Source organism: Carica papaya, chromosome 5 (assembly GCF_054855325.1).
Source record: "Carica papaya isolate Zhongbai chromosome 5, ASM5485532v1, whole genome shotgun sequence".
NCBI classification, from domain to species: Eukaryota; Viridiplantae; Streptophyta; class Magnoliopsida; order Brassicales; family Caricaceae; genus Carica; species Carica papaya.
In genome coordinates, this window is record NC_142313.1 from 45,202,551 (window position 1) to 45,228,411 (window position 25,861).

At 33.1% G+C, this 25,861-nt stretch overlaps 3 protein-coding genes and 2 pseudogenes across 6 annotated transcripts; 1 reads left to right on the forward strand and 4 right to left on the reverse strand.

Moving 5' to 3' along the window:
* Positions 1-7,179: 7,179 nt before the first annotated feature.
* LOC110810660 (ferritin-like catalase Nec2) lies at positions 7,180-8,371 on the reverse strand (annotated as a pseudogene).
* Positions 8,372-8,974: 603 nt separating this feature from the next.
* Positions 8,975-10,803, reverse strand: LOC110810705 (cytochrome P450 71A1-like). The gene is made up of 2 exons (XM_022036962.2): positions 9,769-10,803; positions 8,975-9,691 (listed from the first exon to the last, which is right to left on the reverse strand). The coding sequence occupies exons 1-2, from the start codon at positions 10,720-10,722 to the stop codon at positions 9,080-9,082; spliced, it is 1,566 nt and encodes a 521-aa protein (XP_021892654.1). The 5' UTR covers positions 10,723-10,803; the 3' UTR covers positions 8,975-9,079.
* A 3,919-nt stretch (positions 10,804-14,722) lies between these two features.
* On the reverse strand, positions 14,723-15,946 carry LOC148266170 (ferritin-like catalase Nec2; annotated as a pseudogene).
* A 537-nt stretch (positions 15,947-16,483) lies between these two features.
* Positions 16,484-18,365, reverse strand: LOC110824906 (cytochrome P450 71A1-like). The gene is made up of 2 exons (XM_022055393.2): positions 17,278-18,365; positions 16,484-17,200 (listed from the first exon to the last, which is right to left on the reverse strand). Exons 1-2 carry the CDS (start codon positions 18,229-18,231, stop codon positions 16,589-16,591), a joined length of 1,566 nt encoding a protein of 521 aa, XP_021911085.2. The 5' UTR covers positions 18,232-18,365; the 3' UTR covers positions 16,484-16,588.
* A 2,057-nt stretch (positions 18,366-20,422) lies between these two features.
* Positions 20,423-25,626, forward strand: HDA08 (histone deacetylase 8). 4 transcript variants are annotated; one of them, XM_088219313.1, is made up of 5 exons: positions 20,423-20,767; positions 21,889-22,469; positions 23,699-23,864; positions 24,110-24,526; positions 25,186-25,626. In XM_088219313.1, exons 1-4 carry the CDS (start codon positions 20,491-20,493, stop codon positions 24,112-24,114), a joined length of 1,029 nt encoding a protein of 342 aa, XP_088075439.1. In that variant the 5' UTR covers positions 20,423-20,490; the 3' UTR covers positions 24,115-24,526; positions 25,186-25,626. The 4 variants fall into 4 exon arrangements, with proteins under 4 accessions (XP_088075439.1, XP_088075437.1, XP_088075438.1 ...); XM_088219311.1 differs by having other exon boundaries at positions 20,424-20,767; positions 23,699-24,027; XM_088219312.1 differs by having other exon boundaries at positions 20,424-20,792; positions 23,699-24,526.
* Positions 25,627-25,861: the final 235 nt, after the last annotated feature.

The following is a 25,861-nucleotide window of genomic DNA, read 5'->3' on the forward strand; positions in this document are numbered from 1 at the left end:
ATTGATACGTATAATAAGTATTATACTTACAATAAAAATTATCAATTTTAATATAAAATAATGAAAATTAAATGCTACAAAAAAAAATTCAAACAAAATAGTATGCAAAATTTCAAAAAATTAAAATAAAATGCATGCATACTTCAATATATTTATATATAATTAAATTTTTTTATTGAGCAAAAAAAGTAGAAAGAATCATTCAATCAGATAACATAAAAATCAAACTTTCTACGAAAGATAAACTTATAAGTTAGAAGGTTTTAAAGCCACGAAATACCCATTCGGGTTGAAAAGAATTTTGTTCGGTGTTGCAGAAGCCATCAAATTACAACCTTTATGAGTTTCAGAATGACCATTAGTTGAGAATCTCTCTCAACCATTATATTATAAATGTCTAACCGATAAAGTAATTGAAGGTCGTAATGTAATGCCTCATTCAGCAACATCTACTGATTTTGAAAATGGTAAGCGCTTCGTTCTTGCAAACACTATATTACTCCAGATAATTTTACAAACTACCCCCAAGTCTTGCCCATTCAACATGTCCAAAGGAGACATAGTGATTGAACTTGAATGTAGCTGGTATTGGTGGAGTCCAAGAGATAAAGAATAGCGAGATTATGTCCATCAACATGTTACCGGAAAGACTTAACCCCTCGGCCTAAGTCCAACTCGTTTGTGTTGGCTTGGAACTTCTGATTCAATAGAAGATGTGAAACCCACATTTGGGGATGAAGTCATTGATTAACACTCCACCATGTACATTATAATGCATATAAAAACTTATCTCATGAATTATGTGAAAAGACTATACACACAGCACGAATCTGTGAACGAAAACCATCACGAGAGCTGTTGTATAGCTTACGCAGACAAAGCTTCCAAGTCTCCTCAGCATACCCCCTCAAAGATACTCACGGGTGGATGGATCTTGTTTGGTGCAGCTTAGGAGCATTTCTTGGTACCCAGTTGATCAAGAAATTAATTCCTGAATGCACCGAGCAACCTCTATTTCCTATGAATTTCTTTTTTTTTTTTCAAAAATTCTCAATGTTATGTAGTAGATTTTTTTTATATAATCATGAATGTTGACCTCTTTTTCAAAAATTGTGAGTATTAATCATTTTTCTAATTTGTTTTTCGTTAAACATTAATATTTGTTTGACGATGATCTAAAAAGATCAATCGAGGGGTGCGTGCGTAGTGAATCTTTTTATTTTTTTATAATTATGAAAGGATTGGACGAAATCTACTTAGAAATACTAACGAGGTAAGTATGATACTAGAAGCAATTTTTTTTACCGAGTTAAAGAGATTATGACTGCAGTAATCACAATTACAGTAAACAATAGGTCTGCATTTTTTTTATGTCAGCGAAAAAAACTGAAAATCGATATACGAAGACCTGTGATAAAAATTTAGTGAATACTTGTAAGCTCGTTTCGAGTAAGAAAATTAAAAGCTTGTTGTGGAAATAGACTCACTCTCCCGTTCGTCAACTCCTCCAGCAACGAAAAAATTGTGTTATTACTCGTATATGAAGACCCAAATTATGATTTTTTTTTTTAGTTATGATCGAAATATTCAAATTTCTCGTATTCACTGAAAAGATAATATTGTGTATCTTTAATATCATATTTATTTTATTAAATAAACTATAAATATAATTCTTTTATTTATTTAAATTGTTATAAAATGAAATTAGAAATGTAACTAAAATATACAAATTTTTATAAGATGATTCGGAATATTCTTAAATTGATTTCACTACTCAAGATATTAAATACATATATTTATTAATAGGAGCCGAGAATATCTCGTATATGTACAAAAACATTCAGCTTATAACCTAAAATATATAATTCGAGCTTCATAATTAATAAAGAAATACGTAACACCAAAAAATCATCACATCTTCAAAAGTCGTTTGAAAACTCGAGTTGAATCTTCGAAAAAATTATAAATTATTTTTTTAAAAAAAAAATTATACAAATATACAGATAGAATTTTATTAGTATATATACACATTTAGTAGAGAAACTAAGTATATCATTAAAAATATATATTTTTTAATTACCAAATTAAGTACCTCTTGGTTGAAATATTAATTTCTGTTTCATATTTTGATTTTCTGTACTTCCAAATTTTGTCTTGATGTTAAATTCATGAAGAGTAGATTTCTAAGATTTCAGATTCTGAAAATTTATTTAAAAAATCCATATGACAGAAGTTTTGCTTATGAAATGATTGTTCATCTCGACTATTATCCGCTCTCTTATTATCTATAAGAATATTAATAAGAAATGATTGAAGTTATCACTAAAATTAAACTCGTTCAATTCTTTCGTCAACTTTTAGTCGATGGATATTTTTAATTGGAAGATTTTCTATATGGATAATACACATTTCAGTTAATCAAACCTAATTTTAATTGTTTTGTTTCGAATCAAGGATGTTCACAGGACGGTTCGCCTTATTTAAATATCAATTAAGTACTTGATTCTCTTTCAGATAGGTCTTGAAAAGAAAAAAAAAAATATTGAAATATTACCAGACGTCTATTATTGAATTCACCCGAATTTCAATACCTATTTTATTGCGAGAACATCCAATGCCAGAATCACTTAATACGTAACTCATCAATCCCTAAAACAAACTATAGAATGTACTTTATCTGTTGGGTTACGGTGACTATTTTACCACAAGTAATAATGCGTCTAGACACTATATTCGCAGACCGATTAGCAGCAGCTTGCAACCTACTCATTCCGCACTTTTATTACAGATATATTACAAGAGACAATAAAATCGAAGAGAGGCAACAGTGATGGAGAAATTCTTGTCCATGCAGCTGCTGCCATAATTGATCCAACAATTATGTTCTTGAAACAATATACTTTAATCTAAAAGTTTGAAACTTAACAATGGGGATGCTTATAATTATCACAACATTCAAGTATATATATACATTTGTATATTATATGTACATATATATATATGTATATATAATGCTAAATTTGCAAACGAAGATATCTGAGAGAAAAGACAGAGCAGCCGCCAAACAAGACCGGAGTCTCCTTAAAAAGCCAGTGCATGTTTTAGTCAATATTAGTAATTCATTTTTTTTTTTTTTCCTTTTGTAGTTGGTTTTTCCGATGGAGAAGGTCAATGGGATGAAGACATTTTTCAGCAAAAAGATAAGGGTGTATGTATAGATCATTGATAATTATCAACATATATATATATATGAGTAAATATTGATTGCTTGTTGATATTATCTGTAACATATGTAAGAGTTTACACCATTGAAACCTGATCCTACAAGTTTTTCAATTGTCTATCTGTTAGATTTCGTTGGTGAATGGTAAGTAGTTAACATGGGGGAGAAGGGGTTTATTAAACTCCAGTACGATGAATAATAAGCACCTTTCAATACGTAACATATGTACGTTACGGTCAAATATTTGGACTCGTTCTTGAAATTTTCACTACTTACATAACGGTATATAACATGTCACATATATAATCATTTCCTTACCTCGTCTCATATTCAAGAAAAAGAAACGGTAACATTGTCTGTAATAAATATATGTACATGTGTGTATGTAACGGCCCCGTAAATATTAAAATAAAATGAGTATTTAAATATATCAAATGCGGAAGCGAGATCAAAATTTCAGTTAACATCCCTTACACGAAAAACCAAAAACGTACTTAAAATATAAAAGATTAAACTAACTAAGAGAGAAACTCGAAAATAAAACTATGAGTATGACTACAGAGTCTCTAGGCATCCCCTTCGTCGTCCTCCTGCGGAACGGGCTCGGGAACCATGTCTTCCTGATCTGAAATGGTTAAATAAGGAGTGAGCTACACTAGCCCAGTAAGAACATCACGATATCTCACCGTCACGGAGGTAAAGGTGGGTAGAAAAACACAAAAGACCAATGGAGCATAATTTACAACAAATCCTTTTATTTATGATAAAACCTTTACCCTCCACTTACCTCGGTGGAATTTATGAAAACAATATAAGAAAAACAATAACATTATCATAATCATTGAATAATATAAGCTGTAAAACATAACACTTATCACGCCCCTTGAAATTTCAATCATTGTACAACATATCTTTTTCTCATTTACCAGCCTACTAGTATCCGTGGGGGTCCATAGGGGTTCCGCTACCCGTTAACCTTTAACATTCATAATCAGTTTCCAGGGCCGTCCCCATACCCCGTCCGGTATGGGCGCCAAAACCATGAACCTCAATACCCCGTCCGGTATGAGGGTGAAACGGGCCGTCCCCATACCCCGTCCGGTATGGGCGCCAAAATCATAAACCTCAATACCCCGTCCGGTATGAGGGTGAAACGGGCCGTCCCCATACCCCGTCCGGTATGGGCGCCAAAACCATAAGATCTCCATACCCCGTCCGGCATGTGAGACCACAATCCCGGTAGGGTTCCCTACGGACCCGGTCCGTCCACCATCTCCCAGGATATCTAGTCAGGCTGACCCCCATAATACAATTATCAGTCTACACAATCTTTCATTTTCCTTTTCCTCAGTCAGCATCATCAATTCATATACAAACAAGCAAAACAGTAATTCATGCCAAACAGACAACATACGGTATCAGTTTTTCAGTCATTCAACCCATGATTAATAAAAACGTAGTGTATGCACACAAATCTGTAAAATGAACACATCAAACCTCATTTTGCATTTAAAGCTGTAAACAGGCCAAATAACAGTAAATCACCAATCACACTAGACTCGGGCTCCATTAGCCACCTTAAACAATTTCACACATTCGTTAATTCAAGAAATACCGTTTTATCATTTTGAACTTTAATACCGTGATAGGAAATAGGGTGAGGGGTCCTTACTTGTTTTTGGGATCCGAATACGATTCACAGTGCGCCTGCAGGCCGTCCCTAATTTTCTCTGAATTTTTTCCCGATGAACTGAAACACACTAACAGTACCTGCACGTGTTCCAAAAAAAATCCAAATTAGGCCCAGGGCCTCTTTCGGCCCAAATCGCAACTCCAGCACGGCGGCTCCGCCGTGCTCCGGCGACGGCGCCGCCGCTGGCGGCCGCGAGTCGCCTCGGGTTGGCTGTTTTCGGCCGTTTTCGGCCGAATTCGGCCACACTCGCATCGGTCCTTGTGAGAAAACAACCCTAGGGCCCTCGGGGGGCCAAAAAATTACGGAAAAACGGAGCTTACCGGCGGCAGCGGCTCTCCGGCAAGGTTCATGTTTTGGTGATTCGGCTCCGGTCAACCTGTAGAGAAAAGAATGGTGATCACGGTGATATAAAAATTGCATCGAACGGAGGCCGGGAAGGGCCTCGTCGGAGGCAAAAATCGAGAGGGGGCGCGGCGGCGCCGCTGGGCTTGGGCCGCGTATTCCGGCCGTTTGGCCGGGATTTCGGCCTCGATTTGGCCATAGGAGGAATCAGCGTGAAAAAACGAGTCGGGGATATGAAATTTACCTCGATCGGCGGTCGAAAATTTCCCCGGTGCGGCGGCGGGTGGCGGCGGTCGGCCTCTGGTTCGTCTTCTCCGGCGAGCGGCGGGCGGCTAGGGTTTGTGGTCTGGTGTGGGGGTTCTATTTATAACCCCTTGCCTTTTGATCTCAGCCGTCCATTTCGTTTTAATCTGGGACGTTCGTTTTTTTGATTGAATCTGGGCCGTCCGTGCGATTGAATCTGGGCCGTCCGATCGCGCGATTGATCTGGACCGTCGGATCGCACCCACGCGGATCGCCAACGTGGCTCCTTTCGAAGTGACGCGGTCTTGCCACGTGGCAGGCCCCGGTTGGCCGGGACTGCTGACCTGGCCTGCTGACGTGACCCCCTTTTTTTTTTTTCCTCCTCCTTTCCGGGTGCTACAGTGTATATATTACCAAAACACAGTAACCATTCTTCAAACCATCTCAAGCATGCTGCATGCATACTCATGGGTGGATGGAGCTTGCTTGGTGCAGCTCGGGAAAGTTTATATTCCTGTGAATTTCACTTCTTGAAAATATTTTCAAAGGTAAGTAATCTGATTCTGCAGAATCATGAATCTTGTTCGTTTTCTCAAAATCTGTAAGCATTAATTATTTATCGTTTTAATTTATCTCTCACTAATTATTAATATTTATTTTACGACGATTTAAAAGGATTGATCAAAAGTTCGAATACTATGAATCTTTCTATTTTTTTTTTTAATTCTTAAAGGATTGAACTAAGGCTACTCTTCGAATTTAGATTTGATTCGAAAGTTAATTAATTTTTTTTAAATTTTTTCTAATTTTAGCATAGTTAATCTAGAAGATTTAAGCAGCTTGGAGCGAGGAAACTAAAAGCTTGTTGTGGAAATATACTCGCTCTATGTTAGTCAACTTCTTCGGCAGCGAGAAAATTTTGTTATTATTCGCATAAATACGGTGGTCTAAAATTGCGTTTTAGCTTTTTTTTTTATTTTTCTTTTAAAAATATTCTCATAATTTAAATTTTTACTTTTTAAAAAAATTATTTTTAATTAAATCCTCTATTAATTTTATTTTATTTTTTATTCTAAATTAAAATAAAAATTAAAAATTCAAAAAATTATTTTATTACATTTAAAATAAAATCTTAAATTACAAAAAAAGAAAATTTTCGAGTGTTACACAATTTTCAATTGTTTGTATGTTCTTTCTACTAGTTCAATAAAATTTTATTTTTTATAGAAAAGCTAATTAGTAACATAATATTCTCAATTGATTTAATAATCTTGAATGGTTTTCTTTACTGATAATATATGAAATTAGAAAATGTTAATGGCAGATTGAGTGATTTGAGTTGCAAATCTGATATTCTTATGTATTTATGCATATTTTTAAGTTTATTGATTATTTCAATCTATTTACATAGCAAGTTGTACATCTATAGATCGATCTCTCTGTGATAAGAGTCTATAATTAAAAAATACCTGTTCAGTCAGCATCATACAAGAAAAGAATTGGTAATATTTATTGCTATATGGTTGAATAAGGATTTATAGTCCAAAAGGCAAGATACATAGAGGAGACAAAACATCACAATTATAGGTTCAATTTAGTGTTATCACAACCGAAAACAACATTATGCACAAAAGATAATTATTTAATGGATGGTGATGATATAAAGCTACCAGGTTTTACATTTTTAGTGATTTGCAGTGTATAAATAAGATTTAACAATGGCACCGTTAGCTCCCTTTAGATAGGAACCACCAGGTGTGGCTTCATTACCCCTTCCATAAACAATTTTAAGAATTTCTTTAAACGTCTTATCATAGACAACTAAATATTTGTCGGCAGCAAGCGAATTTCCTTGATTTTACCCTCAGCACCCAGGTCTTTAGGAACCACAAAGCCTTCATTTTTCAACCCTGCTTTACCAAGCTTGTTCCTTAGATTAGAGATTCGATTGGTGAACTCTGCAACTATTATCCCATAAGACTTCATTATCAAATTTGACCTCTCGTATAAAAGCTCTTTTATTATAGCATCTTGGTCATACTCCACGCCTAAAAGCCCAGCAACAAGCTGTATGCAACCAATAATTATCTATAGGATACATACTTATTTTACAAGGAAAAGAAAAAATTATAGAATAATTTGACCAAAATATTTATAAATTATGAATGTTACTACTTTCTTCCTTTGTTCTATATTAGAGACTTACCCTTTTTGAGGTAGCACCTTCGAGTCTAGGACTTGCTCCCACATACTGGATAAGTCCAACATAAGGAATTACATAGGCAATAAAGTAATTGACGTTATTGGCATAGGGGTCAAAAGGAGGCTGTAAGTTCTTCCCAAATGCATTATTAATCACCTTGGCAAATGACTTTACACTCAAATCTAATTTTCACTTAAGAAATTCTTTGACAGTCGACTTAATTGCCCTACATATTAAAATAATCGAAGAAGTTAATAAAATGGAACAAAACTCGAACAAGATGAATTCAACACAAAATAATTAAAAGAAGTGCAAGACTAAGAGATGTGAATACAACCCCTTAGGTGTCCAACTTCCTGTTATGCAAATTGCTCTATAATATCTTTTGTGATGGGATCAAGATTGGCCTTCTTGGCACCAATAGGAGCAGGGACTCCCACGATCAACTTAGGAGCAACCTTCTCCAACCCATACCCTAATGAGCCATACGAGAAAAACTTAGCCTCTTAATACTCTAGATTCAATGGTAACTCTAACAAATTCTTATCACCTTTTGGCACATTCGAGCCGTATGGGCTTGAGTTGATTTTTAAGAAGGAAGATTGCAAAACAAGAACATAGATCAATGGAGCAAAGAAGGTGATTGCCATTGCTTTTGCTTAGTGGTTGGTGATGCATGAAGTGGCTTCTCACAGTATTTATAGGCTTCCACATACATATATCTAGATGCTAGAGTTATTAGAAATTGAGCATGGGGATTTGGGAATAAAATACTTAATTGTTTTGGATATGGGCAAATATTTTACTCGCAAGGTAAATAATCAAAATAATGAGAATAACAATAGAAGTTGGAAATTTTGGATATGATAAGGTTCCTTTTAGAGTCAAAATTAATTATTAAAGGTATTTCTTTTTTGCTTGAAATGCATTGTTTTAACAAATAAGTCAAAAAAATGATGATGATGTTGATTTGGTTAGAAATATAACATTAATTAATCAAATGATATGTATGTATGGCTTTAGTGAAGGGCAAAAAGTTGATTTAGATATAAAATTAATATTGATTCAAATGATAATAATATAGAATGGCTTGTATTTTACAAACAAAATTAATCCATTTATTACTAATTGTTAACAATAATAGTAATAAAATAATAATAACAATAACGGTAATATAATAATAATAATCATCATAATCGTCAGTACAAATGGTCATTAGTTATATACTTTTTATAGATATCTTCACAAATATAAGTTTAACGCCAAAAGAAACACTTCAAAACCTCTCAAATTTTGATTACTTACTTATTCCCTTTTTTACATACGGAAGAAGAAAAGTGATGTTTACAGAATAATTAACACAAGGTTACATACATCAAGGGGAGTAGGGTATTGCTACAAGGTGAAGAGGAATTTTCTTATGAACAGTTAACCCATTAGTTTCAGTCATGTCCAAATCCTCTCCCCTTTTACCTTCTAGCATTCTCCAATCAAACCAGTATAAAAGACTTGCTAATATATATTCAATTGAAGTAACCCCAAATCTCAATCCAGGACATTGTCTTCTTCCTCCACCAAATGCAATGAATTGGAAGTCTTGGATTCTGTAATCCACCAGATTCTCTTCAAACCTCTCTGGCATGAACTCTTCTGGCCTATCCCATATATTGGGATCTTTTTGAATTTTTATTGCGTTGATAATCACACTTGTTTTGGGAGGAATATCATAGCCACCCAAATTGATAGCTTTAGATGTTTCTCGAGGAACCAAGAGAGGAGCAGGAGGATGCAATCTTAAACTCTCTTTAATTGTGCATTTCAAGTAGTTCATCATATTTACGTCATTACCTTCTACCTTTGATTTCTTCCCCACCACACTTCGTACCTCATCTTGGGCTTTTTTTAGTATATTTTGGTTTCTCATTAACTCCGCCATCGTCCATTCAAGTGTTGTCGAAGTTGTGTCAATCCCTGCAACAAACATGTCCTGGAAAAAAAGATGAAAGTTTATAAATAACCACAAAAAAAATGTACTAATAATAAGAGGAAAGTATAGAGAATAACCAGTAAAATTGCTTTCATATTATCCCGTGTGAATTCAAAGTCAAGTGAGTTACTTTGTTGAAGTTGAAGCAGTATATGCAAAAAATTCTTTTTGTGATTATCAACTAGTTTTTCATCATTACTATTTCCCAAAGTCATATGTTCATCGATCACTTGATCTAAAAAAACATCAAATTCTTTTGAAGTTTCTTTCAGACGTGCAACAAAACCAGTTAAAATATCGATCAAGTATCCCAAATAAAAATAAGGAAACCTATCACTGAAACCAAACTCATTAATTTCCTTGGTCATCTTATTCGCCAACTTTCCCAACTTGGTATTTTCTCCAACCTCATTAACTTTCCTTCCAATAACACATCTAGATACTATATTAGCAGAAAGAACACTCAGCAGCTTGCTTAGATTGACTAAGCTTCCAGAGAGACTGGTACGTCGTATGCTTTCAATTGCTTCTGTAACCTCTTCATCCCGCACGAGCTGAAAAGAATTCACACGATTGAGGCTCAACAACTCCACGACGCAAATTTTCCTAGCTTGCCTCCAGTAGTCACCATAAGGAGAAAACCCTACGTCTGTACATCCATATGATAAAATATTTGCCGCCAAAGTTCTAGGTCGGTTTGAGAAAACGATATCATGGGTGGTAAACATTTCTCGGGCCATGTCCGCTGATGATACAACAAGAGTTGGCGTAGAGCCAAAGTGGAGCAGCATTAGGGGACCATACTTTTCAGATATAGCTTTGATGGAATGGTGGGGAAGTGACCCTATCTGGCAAAAATTGCCGATGATAGGAAATCTTGGCGGAGATGGAGGTAAATTGAGTCTGATACGTCTAGAATTCATGAGTTTAAACAAATATATTGCAAGAAACAAGAAAATCAAAGAGAAACAAACATCTTCTCTATGCAATTGTTGCCATAACTGATCCAAGAATGGTGTTCTTGAGGCCATATTCTCTATATTGAAACTCAAGGAGGCAGATGCTTGTAGTTATCACAATGTTCAAGTTTGTGTGTGTATATACACATGCATTATACATCTATATATATATGCTGAATTTGCTATTAAATATATTGGAGGAAAAAGACATAAGAGACCCCAAAATGAGATAGATTTTCTTTAAACATGACAATCAGTAGTTATCATCAATATAGAAAAGTAAATTTCTTTGTCAATATTTGTAATACAGCCAAAGTATCACACACACATATATATATATATATATACATATCTTCTAAGCGGTGACTGAGATGACGAATAGATTCATGCATCTAACTTTAGAGGGCAAGAAGTCATCAATATAGACAAAGTAATTTTCTGATCAATTTAAGATAATCATTATTTATACAACTAAAGTTATATGTTACTTATAATTAATTCTCAAAAGATTCACTCTCAGTTTTCAAATCTCACTTTTTATATTTTGCTCCTGATTTAATTATACATACCTTATATCTATATATATATATATGTATATACACACACACACACACACACACACACACACACATATATATATAAAGCCACCACATTAAGCCACATCCTCACAATACCAATAATTGCACTGAAAAGTAAAATTTAATATATAATTAAAAAATTTTAATTATGCATCAAAATCATATTGTGTTAATTTAATTATACAAATTAAGCTTGAAGAATTTAGAAAATTCATTGAATTCATTAAATTCATCCAATCTACCAATGTTGAAACATTAATTTAAAATAAAGAAAATTAATTATTTGAAAAACAATTTGGTATTAAAATTAAAATGAATTTAGTAAAGTAACGATTAGCTGAGAATTTGCTTCAACCATTATATTATAGATGTATAACCGATAAGACAATTGAATGTCGTAATATAGTGCTAATGCTTTAGCGACATCTACTGAGTTTTGCTATGGTAAGCGCCTCATTCATGCAAACACTATAGTATCTCAAACAATCTTACACACCAACTTAAGTCTAAACATCACAGTTAAACTTAAATGTGCATGGTATTAGAGGATGTCCAAGAGATAAGGAATAGTAAGACTATGTCCGTCAACGTATTTCCGAAAAGACTTAATCTCTTGAACTATGTCTAACTCGTTTATATTATTTTGGAACTTCTGAATCAATAGAAAGGGTGAAACCCATAGTTGGGAATGAAGTCATTGATCAACATTCCACCATATACATTATAATTCATATAAAAATCTATCTTATGAATTATGTGAAAAGATCATCAACATAGTACGAATCCACGAATGAAAACCATTGCGAGAGCTGTTATATAGCTTAAGTAGACAAAGTTTCCAAGTCTCCTTGGCATACCCGAAAAAAAATACTCATGGGTGGATGGAGCTTGTTTGATTCAGCTTAGGAGCATTTCTTGGTACCCACTTGATCAAGAAATTAAATCCTGAATGTACCAGTCTTTTTTCTAAAAAATTGTGAGTATTAATCATTTTTTTATTTGTTTCTCGCTAAATATTAATACTTATTTGACGAAGATCTAAACAGACCAATCAAGAACACGTGCATTATGAATCTTTCTATGTTTTTAGTTATGAAATGATCGAACAAAATCTATTTAGCAATATTAATGAAGTAAATATGACACTACATTGTAAATTTTTTAACCTAGTTGAAGAGATTATAACGCGGTAATCATAATTACACTAAAAATAGGTCTGCAATTTTTTTACGTCGGCGAAAGAAACTGGGAATCGATATACAAACACTTGTGTTAGAAATTTAGTGAATACTTGATCACTTTTTTTTTTTATCTGAACCATTTATTTCCATAAGATTTAGTGCAAAAGTTGGCGAAAATTGGTGGGGTTCATAGAAATTAATTTCTTATTAATTAATTAATTCTGATTAGTGTAATTAATTCTGAAGGGTCAAAATATCTGACTAGTTTTTGAAATTTTCACTGGGTATATCAGTGCAAATAATGTGACAAAACGCATATAACATGTCATTTGTATAATCATCTCCTTCTCTTTTTGCAAACGGTAACATTATCTGTAATATATATATATATATATATATATTACCAAATATGATTTGAGAAATACAGTAAGCATTCTTCAAACCATCTCAAGTAGACTGTATACTCATGGGTGGATGGAGCTTGCCTAGTGCAGCCATGGAGCATTTCTTTGTATCCACCTGATCAAGAAATTAAATCCAGAATGCACCATGAAATCTCTGTTTTCCTGTGAATTTCACTTTTTTGTTTTTTCCAATTCTTAAAGGTACGTAACAGATCTTCTAAAATCATGAATACTGTTCTTTTTTTAAAAGAAATTTGTGCACTAATCGTTTTTCTAATTTGTTTCTTATTAATATTAATACTTGTCTGTGAAGATCTAAAAAAATCAGTAAATAATACATACGTTATAGCATTTTCAATTCTCAAATGATTGAACAAAGTGTATTTTTCCGATTTAGTTGTAATTCGATAGTTAATTAATTCTTTTAGAAGTTTCTAATTCCGGCATATTTAATCCGGAAGATTTAAGCTCGCTTGGAGTGAGAAAATTAAAACTTATTGCGGAAATAGACTTACTCTATGTTAGTCAACTTCTCCACCAACGAAAAAATTGTGTTATTACTCGCATAAATACAGAGGTCCAAGTTAAAAAATTTTTAGTTGCGATCGAGATATCTAAATTTATCGTTGTTTGTGTCGATTGTTTAGCTCATACTCCAATAAATTAACCTATAATAATGGGAAAAAAATCCCGTTGTTATAGTGTCAATATCGTTACTATAGCTCCGACGGGCTATACCAATGGAAGTCTCTTCTATTTCTCATGAAATTCTTCCAAACAGCTTCAAGTGGTTATCGGAATAGAATTTTAGAGCTATACAAACGAAAAATTCCTTTACTATAATATTTAGCTAGTTCTATAAAAATGAAGTTTTGTTTCTATAGCACTGGCATGCAAAAGAAATTATGTATGTATAAGTTACTAAATACTAATATTAACTAGTCTTTTTAATATCATATTTATATTTATTAATTAAATTATAAGTAAAATTATTTTAATTATTCAAATTGCTACAAAAAAATAAAATTATAAGTATAATTAGTATATACAAATTTTATAAGATGATTCAAAATTGTCTTAAATTGATTTCATAAATACAAAATATTTAATACATATATTATTTTTAATAGAAGTCAAGAATACCTCGTATTTAAGCTTACAATTTAATATCTATAATTTGAGTTTCATAACCAGTAATTCTCAACTAAACAAAAAAAATATATATATACCAAAAAAGGATCGTGTATTCAATTATTTGTATGTTATTTCTATTAGTTCAATAAAATTTTATTTTTGAAAAAAAAAAACTAATTTGTAACCTAATATTCTCAATTGATTTAATAGTCTTGACTACTTCTCTTTACTGATAATGTAACGGCCCCAAAAATTTAAATGAAGATGTATGTATTAAAAATTTTAAAGGCGGAAGCGTAATAAAAATTCTGATTAACATATCCCTTACACAATAACCATAAATGTATTCAACGTATGAAAGAATAAGCTAATTAAAAAAAATACTCAAAATAAAAACTATAAATAGAACTATAAAATCTTTAGGCATCTAACTCGCCGTCTTTTTGTGGAACGGGCTCGGGAACCACGTCTTCCTAATCTGAAATGGTTAAGTAAAGAACCATGACAATTTTTATATTTATGAACTGTTATCTTTGTGATAAGAGTGTATAATTAGAAGATGACTCTTCAATCAATATTATATAAGAAAATAACTAATGATACTTATTGTTATATAGTTGAATGAGAGTATATAGTCTAAAGGACGAGATGCATAAAGAAAAAATATCATAATTATAGGTTCAATTTAGTATTGTCACGACCGAAAATAACATTATATACATAAAATAATTGTTTATATGATGGTGATGACATAAAGTTGTCAGGTTTCATACTTTTAGTAGTTTTCAATATGTAAATAAGACTTAGCAATGACACCATTAGCTCTCTTTGGATAGAAACCACTAAGTGTGGCTTCATTGCCACTTCCATATACAATTCTAAGAATTTCTTCAAGTGTCCTATCACAAGCAACTGAGCATTTATCGCCAGTAAGGAAATTTTCCTGGATCTTGCCCTCAACACTCAACTCTTTAGAGACCACAAGGCCTTCATCGTTCAAACCCTGTTTTACAAGGCTTTTTCATTATATTAGAGATGCAATTGGTGAACTATACAACTTTTATTGCATAAGGTTTCACAGTTAGATTTGACTTTTCGTATAAAAACTCTCTAATTACAGCATCTCAGCCCAACTCTACGCCTAAAGCCCCGTAACAAGTTGTATGCAATCCATAATTATCAATTGGATAATTATTTTATGAACAAAAGAAATATTATAAAATAATTTGACCTAAATATTTATGAATTCAAAATATTACTACTTTCTTCATTTGTCATATATTAGGGACTTATTCTTTTCGAAGTAGCATCTTTGAATCTAGGACTTGCTCCCACATACTCGATAAGTCCAACATAAGGAATTATATAGGATGCAATAAGGTAGTTGATATCATTGGCATAGGGGTCAAAATGAGGCTATAAGTTCTTTCCAAATGCACTATTAATCACATTGGCAAATGACCCAACATTTAAATCCAATTATCGCCTTGAAAATCCTTTGACAATCAACTTAATTGTCCAAAAAGTCAAGAAACTACAACAAGAGTCAAACCAGATGAATTTAACACAAATAATTAAAGAGCTTGCAAGACTGAAATATGTGAATACAATACTTTAGGTGTCCAACTTCTTGCTATGCAGATTGCTCTATAATATCTCTTGTTATGGGATCAAGATTGGCCTTTTTGCACCAATAGGAGCAAGGCCTCTCAGCGGTCAATTGAGGAGCAACTTTATCCATCCCATACCCTAATGAGCCATACAAAAAAAAAGAACTAAGCCTCCAGATACTCCAAATTTAATGGGAACCCTAACAAATCTTTATCTCCTTTTGGCACATCCAAGCTGTATGGGCTTGAGTTGACTTTTAAAAATACGTATTGCAGAATAAGAATATATATATAAATAGAGCAAAGAACGTGACTACTGTTGTTTTTACTTAGTGGTTAGTGATTCATGAAGTACTTTTTCACATGTATTTATAGGCTTACACATACATATGTCTAGATATAAGAGTTATTTTAAATAGAGCATGAGGATTTGTGAATAGAATATTTATTGGTTTGAATATGAGGCAAGTATATTAATAGCGAGGTAAGTAATCAAAATAATGAAAACAACAATAGAAGTTGGAAATTTTGGATAGGATAAGGTTTCTTTAGGAGTTAAAATTAATTATTAAAATGAATTATTTTAGCAAATAAGTTAAAGAAATGATGATCATTTTGATTTGATTAGAAATATAACAATAATTCGTCTATTGATATATAAGTATGGCTCATGAAGGGCAAAAAATTGATTTAGACATAAAATTATTATTGATTCAAATGACAGTAATATAAAATAAGTTGTATTTTACATAGCATAATTAATCCGTTTACCCATTTATTACTAACAACTGACAATAATAGCAAAAATAATAATAGTAATAACAATGACGGAGAAATAATAATAGTAATAATATGTCAGTATAAATAGTCCTTAATTACATATTTTTTCTAGAGATCTTAATAGATGAAAGTTTAACTCCTAAAGAAGCATTTCAAAACCTCTCCGATTTTGATTATTTATTTATTCTCTTTTCTACATGTGGAAGAAGAAAAGTGATGTTTACAGAATAATTAACACAATGTTACATACATCAAGGGGAGTAGGGTATTGCTACAAGGTGAAGAGGAATTTTCTTATGAACAGTTAACCCATTAGTTTCAGTCATGTTCAAATCCTCTCCCTTCATACCTTCTGGCATTTTCCAATCAAACCAATATAAAAGATTTGCTAATATGTATTCAATTGAAGTAACACCAAACCTCAATCCAGGGCATTGTCTTCTTCCTCCACCAAACGCAATGAATTGGAAGTCTTGGATTTTATAATCCACCGGATTCTCTTCAAACCTCTCTGGCATGAACTCTTCTGGCCTCTCCCATATATTGGGATCTTTTTGGATTTTCATTGCATTGATAATCACACTTGTTTTTGGAGGAATATCATAGCCACCCAGATTGATGGCTTTAGATGTTTCTCGAGGAAGCAAGAGAGGTGCAGGAGGATGCAATCTCAAACTCTCTTTAATGGTGCATTTCAAGTAGTTCATCATGTTTATATCATTACCTTCTACCTTTGATTTATTCCCCACCACTCTTCGTACCTCGTCTTGGGCTTTTTTTAGTATATTTTGGTTTCTTATCAACTCCGCCATTGTCCATTCAAGTGTTGTCGAAGTTGTGTCGATTCCTGCAACAAACATGTCCTGAAAAGAGATGTGGAAACTTTGTAAACAACTATATAAAAATCAACTTATAACAAGAGGAAAGTACAGAGACCAACCAGTAGTATTGCTTTGATTTTCTCCCGCGTCAATTCAAAGTCAAGCGAGTTATTCTGTTGAAGTTGAAGTAATATATGAACAAAATTCTTTTTCTTATTATCGAGTGGTTCTTCATCATTACTATTTTCCAAAGTCATATGTTCATCGATGACTTGATCTAGAAAAATATCAAATTCTTTTGAAGTTTTTTTCAAACGTGCAACTAAACCAGTTAAAATATCCATCAAGTATCCCAAATAAAAATATGGAAGTCTATCACTAAAACCAAACTCATTAATTTCCTTGGTCAACTTATTTGCCAACTCTCCCAACTTGATATTCCCTCCAATCTCGTTAACTTTTCTTCCAATAACACATCTAGACACTGTGTTAGCAGAAAGAACACTAAATAGCTCGCTTAGATTGATTAAGCTTCCACAGAGACAGGTGCGTTGTATGCTTTCAATCACTTCTGCAACCTCTTCATCTCGCACGTGTTGGAAAGAATTCACACGTTTGAGGCTCAATAGCTCCACGACACAAATTTTCCTAGCTTGCCTCCAATATTCACCATAGGGAGAAAACCCTACGTCTTTACACCCATATAATAAAATATTTGCAGCTAGAGTTCTGGGTCGATTAGAGAAAACAATATCATGGGTCGTAAGTATTTCACGTGCCATATCTGCTGACGATACAACAAGAGTTGGAGTATAGCCAAAGTAGAGGAGCATTAGGGGACCGTACTTATCAGATAGAGCTTTAATGGAGTGGTGTGGAAGCGACCCGATTTGCCAAAGGTTGCCAATGATAGGAAATCTTGGTGGAGATGGAGGTAAGTTGAGTTTGATACGTTTAGAACTCGTGAGTTTGAACAAATATATTGCAAGAGATAAGAAAATCAAAGAGATGCAAACTTCTGATCTGTGCAATTGTTGCCATAATTGATCCAAGAATGGTGTTCTTGAAGTCATATTCTCTATATTGAAACTTAAGGAAATAGATGCTTATAGTTATCACAATATTCAAGCTTCTGTGTGTGTATACATACACACGCATACATATATATATATATATATGTCCTGAATTTGCCGTTAACAATATTTTGGAGGAAAAAGACATAAGAGGCCTAAACAATGAGAAATAGTGTCCATAAACATGACAATTAGTAGTTGTCAATATAAACAAGTAATTTTATACTATTTGTAATACGGGCCAATATAGCATATATATATATATATATATATATATATATATATATCTTTCCTAAACCTAAGCGGTGACTGAGAAATAGATTCATGCATCTATCTTTAGAGGGCAAATAGTCATCAATGTAGACGAGGTAATTTTCTAATCAATTTAAGATTAGTCATTGTCTATACAACTAAAGTTTTATGTTACGTATAATTAATTCCCAAAATATTCACAATCAATTTTCCACTACCTAACAACTACTCTCACCTCTCTCACTCTCACTCTTTAATTATACATATCTTATATATATATATATATATGTATATATATGTATATAGGCACATATACATATATATATATATATATATAAAGTTAAGGAAATGGTGGCACCACATTAAGCCGCATCATCATAATAAAACTAATTACACCCAAAAGTAATTTAATCTATAGTTAAAAATTTTAATTATGCATCAAAATCATATTGTATTAATTTAATTATACAAATTAATTTTGAAAAAGTTTAACACACGTAAGAAATTTCATTGAATTCGTTAAATTCAATGAAAATTAATTAATTTGATACATGTATATAAATTAATTATTTCTATTATTAATTTGACACAAAGAAAATTCGTATAAAAGAATGTGGAAATTTTTATAAAATTAAAATATTATATCTTTAATATATTTTATATAAAATTATTTTTTTAAAAAAAAAAATCAAGTTAGATAACATTTAGATATGTTACGAAAGACGAGGTTATAAAGTCATGAAATGTCTATCTCGATTATAAATAACTCTGATTGTTAATGCACGAACCATTAAATTATAATCTTTAGGAATCCAAAAAATTTTAAAAAATATTTTAAGAAAATTATTAATTAGTAAACCAATCTCCGAGAATAAGACTCTAAATGAATTTAGTAAAGTGACAACTTATTTAAAATCTTTTCAATCATTATATTAGATAGTAAGCGAATCGAAGGTCATAGCATAATACTAATCCTTCAGTAACATCTATTAATTTTGGTAACGGTAAGCGCCTCATTCGTGCAAACACCGTAGCACCACAGACATCTTTACGTACCACCTCGAATCCTGTCCATCTAACATGTACAAAAAGACATTACAGTAAACTTAAACGTACTCGGAATTGGAAGAGTTCGAGAAATAGGAATGACAAGATTATGTCCATCATCGTGTCGCGGGAAAGAGTCAATCCCTTGGGCTAAGTCTAACTCATTTATGTTGCTTTGGAGCTTAGGACGCAATATAAAAGATGATAACTACATTTGGTGATGAAGCTATTTATTGATTAAGACTTCGCCATATACCCCATAAAATGCATAAAATTAATTTCACGAAAATTTGAAGATACTAAACGTAGCACGAATCTTTGAATGAAAATTATCATAAGAGTCAGTGGAATAATCTAACTGGATAAAATTTTAAACCTTTCTGAATACACCCGTCAGGAAAAAAGAAAAGAAAGAAATTATAGCTCCGGTGCAGGACAATACTTTTTTAAGTTAATAAAATTAAAATAATATGCATGCATATAAATTAATTATTTTTATTATTAATTTATTATAACAAAATAAATTATTTTAAGAATTAAAAATTATCATTAATGGGTTTTGCTTTAAAGATGAAAGAAAAACTTAAATTAATACAAACCCTCATTTGTTGAGTTACAATATTTACAATAAATATGAACTTTTCTGATATATATATATATATATAATATATATATAGCTTGTTTTTTATGGGTTAATTCAAGTGAATTTAACCCAATAATTCTTGAATTTCAAATTAATTTTTTTATTTGAATAGTTATTACTATTTTATTATACAAAAAAGTTAAAAAAACTATATGCCCTCTTTGATATACTAATTAAATTAAAATATTTTTTTTAATTAAAATGTGTATTTATAAAAAAAAAGATAATAACAAAATAAAAATAAAAATAAAAATAAAATCATCCCTGCAATCCATCCACTCATCTTCTTCAAATATTTCTCTTGAGAGCAGGTAGACATGGCAGCAACTACATCTTCTCCTCCACCCGGGCTGCCTGATTGCTGCATCAACGTGTTCTGGCATGAGGGAATGCTCGGACACGAGACGGGAAGAGGAGTATTTGACACCGGCATGGACCCTGGCTTCTTGGATGTGCTCCAAAAACACCCAGAGAACTCAGACAGGATCAAGAACATGCTTTCCATCCTCACCAGAGGACCAATCTCTCCTTACATCTCTTGGCACCGTGGCAGGCCGGCTCTCATCCCCGAGCTGCTCTCTTTCCACACCTCTGGTTCTTTCTTTTTCTAATGAATCTGGTTATTCTTCGCCGAATAAATTCTTTTATACATGTGCTTTTGCTATTTCTTATCGATAGGCTAGTAAGCAATATTGTAAAAAATTTTTGTTAGTTGACTGAGATTTGGGTGGGGAGTAAAAGAAAATTTGGTGAGTAGTCGAAGAAAAGTGATGTTGAATGATTGATTACTCGTGTATTAATGAATCTGGAAATAAGTTCCTGAGAGAATAAATTCCCAGTAAGCACACAGTCATACAAAGTAAATAGTAAAATATATAAAGAAGAAGATACAAGATCTAACGTTTGGTCGATATCCATGAGTAAGATCCAAAAGAAACTTTGCACTCTAATGAAAATGAGAGTACATTGCCAATAGGATTTAAAAACCTTATATGGATAAAGTATTAAGGTTTTTTTAATAATATTCTCCAGATTATGTTCGGAATATTTTCTTAAATATGCACAAAATATTCTCATAATCAAGCCACACAACAGAATTACTTGTGCATTCATTTTTATGTCGATGTGTCTTGTTCGGTTGATGAAGTGCAAGCCCGGCAAAATAATTCTGTAGTATGAAAATTCTCCAGAATATCTGGAATTCCTTCAAGTCTACTATGATTTCTAAATTCAATTCATGTTTAGTGGAGCTCTACTTCATGAATTTGTAAAAAATTTTATGGAATCCAATGCCCTTTTCGGAATGCAGTTCTAGCTTAGTGGTATTTTTGTAGTTTGTATATATTTCAATTCATATGCTCATGGTTTGTTGTTGCTTCTCTTTTAAATTGCTATAGTGTCCTTCAAAATTGGTGGAATTTTAGTTCAATTTGAAATTTAGTTCCACTTAAATTCACTTGAAATCTAATTTTTCTGAATAAATTCTATTATAAAAGCTAAGATTTACATAAATTTCAAAACTTTTGTTGAATTTGTTTGTTCTTAACACTGGGTATTTGAACTAACTAGATTTACTATAAGCTAATTGAGTGATTTTTAAGAAGTTATTGCTAACATGATGACCTAAGTGATGTTTTTGATAAACCTTACTGGTTTTGCAATGATTTCTTGGGGTTTACTTAGCCTTCCTCTGACAACTTTTTTCTACTTGTCAGAATACATAAATCAATTAGTTGAAGCAGAGAAATCTGGGAGAAAAGAGATCTGTGGGGGAACCTTTATGAACTCTGGCTCATGGGATGCTGCACTTCTTGCTGCTGGTACGACGCTATCAGCAATGAAATATGTACTTGATGGGCATGGAAAAGTTGCTTATTCACTCGTGAGACCCCCTGGTCACCATGCTCAGCCTACTCAGGCAGATGGATACTGCTTCCTTAACAATGCAGGTCTTGCTGTGAACCTGGCTTTAAGTTCAGGATGTGGAAAGGTTGCAGTTATAGACATAGACGTTCACTACGGCAATGGCACAGCAGAGGGATTTTATAGGTCTGATAAAGTTCTCACAATCTCTCTTCATATGAATCATGGTTCTTGGGGTCCGTCTCATCCGCAGAGTGGATCTGTTGATGAGCTTGGTGAAGGTGAAGGTTTTGGTTATAATATGAATATACCTCTTCCAAATGGAACAGGAGACAAGGGCTATGAGCATGCCATGACCAAATTGGTTGTTCCGGCTATTCATAGATTTGAACCTGATATGATAGTTCTGGTTGCTGGCCAGGACTCGAGTGCTGTAAGTTTATCTTTGACTTTTAGCTGTTTAAATCTTTTTTTTCTAATCTTTATTTAAGAAATTTTTATTTTAGAAATTTTTATCATGCAGAAAAAAAAAAGTAACCTTTATAGACAGATTCTTATGTCTTTTTGTTGAATTATTTGAATGTGGGTCGCTATGGGAGTATGCGTTGAATGGTGAATAATCTGCTAAATAAGAAACCAGAATGAGTGAGCAGAATGCAGCTAATTGACACGTTCCTCTGTTTTCTTATGAAATGAAAGGATGGAAAACTAGATTTTCAAATGTCAGTTTGTAGGAATGACAGTATGATATTGAGTTTTAATTTAGAAATCTTCACTCAAGTACTGAAATTCCGAAATAAAGGAAAAATGTCGTTGTAACCATGAAAATTGTAAATGAATCCCATCCTAGGTGATAAAGTTGGTTCATAGCATCAAATGGAATGTTAAAATTAGAGTGTGTAGTAATTCAAACTTGAAAAACGAGGAACGCTTGAAGTGATTAGTCTTATTGGTTAGACATCGTTTGAAAATTTGTTGTTCTACCCTATGAGGAATGGGGAACTTTTTTTTAACATCTGAAGAAGAAAAAAGAAACGACAAATAAAACACGCATTATTGTAGTGCAAATGCTTTAGTAACAATATTTATCTATAGCCAATCTCTAGCCATTTTCTTGTTGGAAAATAACAATCTTGCTTGCATTTTTCCATATATTGAGTGAACTTCAATATTGGCTTCGTTTTTTTCTCCCTCCTGATTTTCTTATAGATTACGGTTTTGCTAACAATTGTAGGATACTGTTTTTGTGGAAACCAGTTGTTCTTGAAAAGATACATGATGAATATTTGAAATGATTAAGCATCCTTTTTCACCAAGTGCTCTCTCTTTCTAGATTCTATACATTTTTATTTTGTAGCGAGATTGCAGTTACAATTAGTTTCATAGTTTAATCTGTTATTCTAGAAAAATGCTACTTATCTTTTTATTTTTGCTTTATAAAACAATATATTTAGCTTTCGTCTTCCATTGTCAGCTTCAGGATTCTGCTGTGCTAGTTTCTTCCTCGAACATGATGCAATGTAATTTATCGTAGCACAAATGCAAATAATTGACCCTTAAAATAAAGTGGATGATGTTTTTCCGTCCTTTTACTTCTAAATTGGCTCTAGCTCCGGCATAACTATATACGAACATTCTTTGAGAGTAATGCTAATTGTGCAGTTTGATTCAAATGGAAGGCAGTGCCTTACAACGTCTGGTTATCGAGAAATTGGGCAGATAGTGCGTAGCCTGGCAGATAAACACAGTGGTGGCCGCCTCCTTATCGTGCAAGAGGGTGGATATCACATAACATACTCCGCTTATTGCCTTCATGCCACACTTGAAGGTGTGCTTAATATTCCTGTTCCTCTTTTGTCTGATCCCCTAGATACTTACCCTGAGGATGAGGCCTTTGCTTTAAAAGTTGTTGAATCAATTAAACTGCATCAAGAAGAAAATGTACCATTTCTAAAGTAACTTCAGACAATGATATGTTCTACGAAACATAGGTTTGCTTTCTAATTTTTTGCCCGGATATAATCTTAATTTCTGTTGGGTTTTGTGTGACAAGTCTGCTTGTTAATCTTGTAGTTTAAGGCAACCATGCTAGTGTAAAATCACTTGCGCGTTACGGTTTGAATGAGAAATAGGTTTTGGTTGAAATTTCCAAATGATATCGTAATCTTATTACCAAAAGCGATGGTTGAAGAAGCAATTCTTCGAAGAGAAAAAAGGTTAATGCACTGTGAAAAATGTTCTATCAAGGGATTACACAACCCTTTTGTAAAGACTGGGAATCAAGCTCGGGAAGTGAAAGTATTGACCTGAACGGAAGCTGGGGGAGTAGCCGTGCGGGTGATCTTTGTAGGCAAGCAAAGTGAGAGTACTGATTCAGACAAAGCAGGCACCCGGGTGATCTTTGTAGGACAAACTCGGAAAAGTTAAAAGTACTGATTCGACGAAAGATGGGAAGCATTGAGCCGGGTGACCATTGTAGGCAAGCTCCAGGTATGCAAACTTCCTTCTACTATTCTTTGAAGTTTCAAGAGCAGCCAGTATATGCATGTAATATAGTAAAACTTCCTTCTATTATTCTCCATGGCTGGTGTATATGACACCAGCTTCTGGGACAATTCGGATAGGCAGTTCTAACTTGTAAGCAGTGTAGTTCACTGTAACTTTGCTTAATGTTAAAATAGATTTTATCTTTACTCCAAATTTTCTTGAATTTTAAAGCAAATGAACTTAGGCACTATTCATAAATAAGGAAACTGCCATTGATGCTGATACTCCACCAATTTACTTTCAATTCATTCACCAACACCCAACCTACTCCTTACACACCATAAACTGAATCCCCACATATATATACACATATATACATATGACCCACATCAAATTAATTTACGAAAATACCAACTTAGCATGAATCATAAACATTCACCTCTTTTGTTTACACTGTAAATTTTTCAAAGCAAATAATAATTACAGTGTAGTGTAATTATATCCATGTCCTCCGAATCTGATTCAACATTATTATTATTTTTTGCGATATACATATACATATATATATATATATTTATAAATACCACACCCATATATATATATATATGTGTGTGTGTGTGTGATTATAGAGTACTGCTGATATTCCTTTTCTATTATTTCAGGAGCTATCGAGATTGGGGTAACACTAGCATACGCCAGGGTGTACTTCACCATCAACTCAGCGAGCACGTTATAAACGGGTGGGTCCCACTGGTCGGACGTACGCAACATTTGCTCTGCCCCAAGATGTCAGCGTCGTTTTCCGCGACTCGCATGTGCGCATGTTAGCGGAGCGCAGAGAGTGCCGCGGCCATGCTGGAGGGAAGGGAGACAGAGTGGACCAATGAGAAACCGCCAGCTAGGCAACGAGTGGAGAGTCTAATTGGCACGTAGCCTTTGTAATCATCGGTGGCCTCCCGAGAAATTCCGAAGTGATTTAAGTACTGAGGAAAAAAGGCTGGCGCATGTTAGCACGGGAGCATTGCACATGGCGCTCCCTCCCATCATGGTGCATTCATGGACCCTATCTTATATTTTAATTAATCATCCCATTTCGCTTGTCATGTCAACTCCTCCATTACATACATATACATATACATATACATATACATATACATATACATACATACATACATAAATATACACATACATATATATGTACACACACACATATACACACACACACTTATTGTTATTATAAGGTCAAACCTAAGGTGACTTGACTTTTACTTCTTTAGGCCACTATGGTTTAATATTATCATGATAACTTAAGTTATCTTATAAAACACCCTTAATAAT

What these genes read in the sequence shown, in the direction of transcription:
- LOC110824906 (XM_022055393.2), bottom strand. Translation starts at nt 18,231, where the DNA reads ATGACTTCAAGAACACCATTCTTGGATCAATTATGGCAACAATTGCAC. An exon ending in AAATCAAAGCAATACTACTG is followed by an intron (nt 17,201 to 17,277) that starts GTTGGTCTCTGT and finishes ATCTCTTTTCAG; the next exon opens with GACATGTTTGTTGCAGGAAT.
- HDA08 (XM_088219310.1), top strand. Translation starts at nt 20,491, where the DNA reads ATGGCAGCAACTACATCTTCTCCTCCACCCGGGCTGCCTGATTGCTGC. An exon ending in GCTCTCTTTCCACACCTCTG is followed by an intron (nt 20,768 to 21,888) that starts GTTCTTTCTTTT and finishes TCTACTTGTCAG; the next exon opens with AATACATAAATCAATTAGTT. An exon ending in CTGGCCAGGACTCGAGTGCT is followed by an intron (nt 22,470 to 23,698) that starts GTAAGTTTATCT and finishes CTAATTGTGCAG; the next exon opens with TTTGATTCAAATGGAAGGCA.
- LOC110810705 (XM_022036962.2), bottom strand. Translation starts at nt 10,722, where the DNA reads ATGGCCTCAAGAACACCATTCTTGGATCAGTTATGGCAACAATTGCAT. An exon ending in ATATGAAAGCAATTTTACTG is followed by an intron (nt 9,692 to 9,768) that starts GTTATTCTCTAT and finishes CTTTTTTTCCAG; the next exon opens with GACATGTTTGTTGCAGGGAT.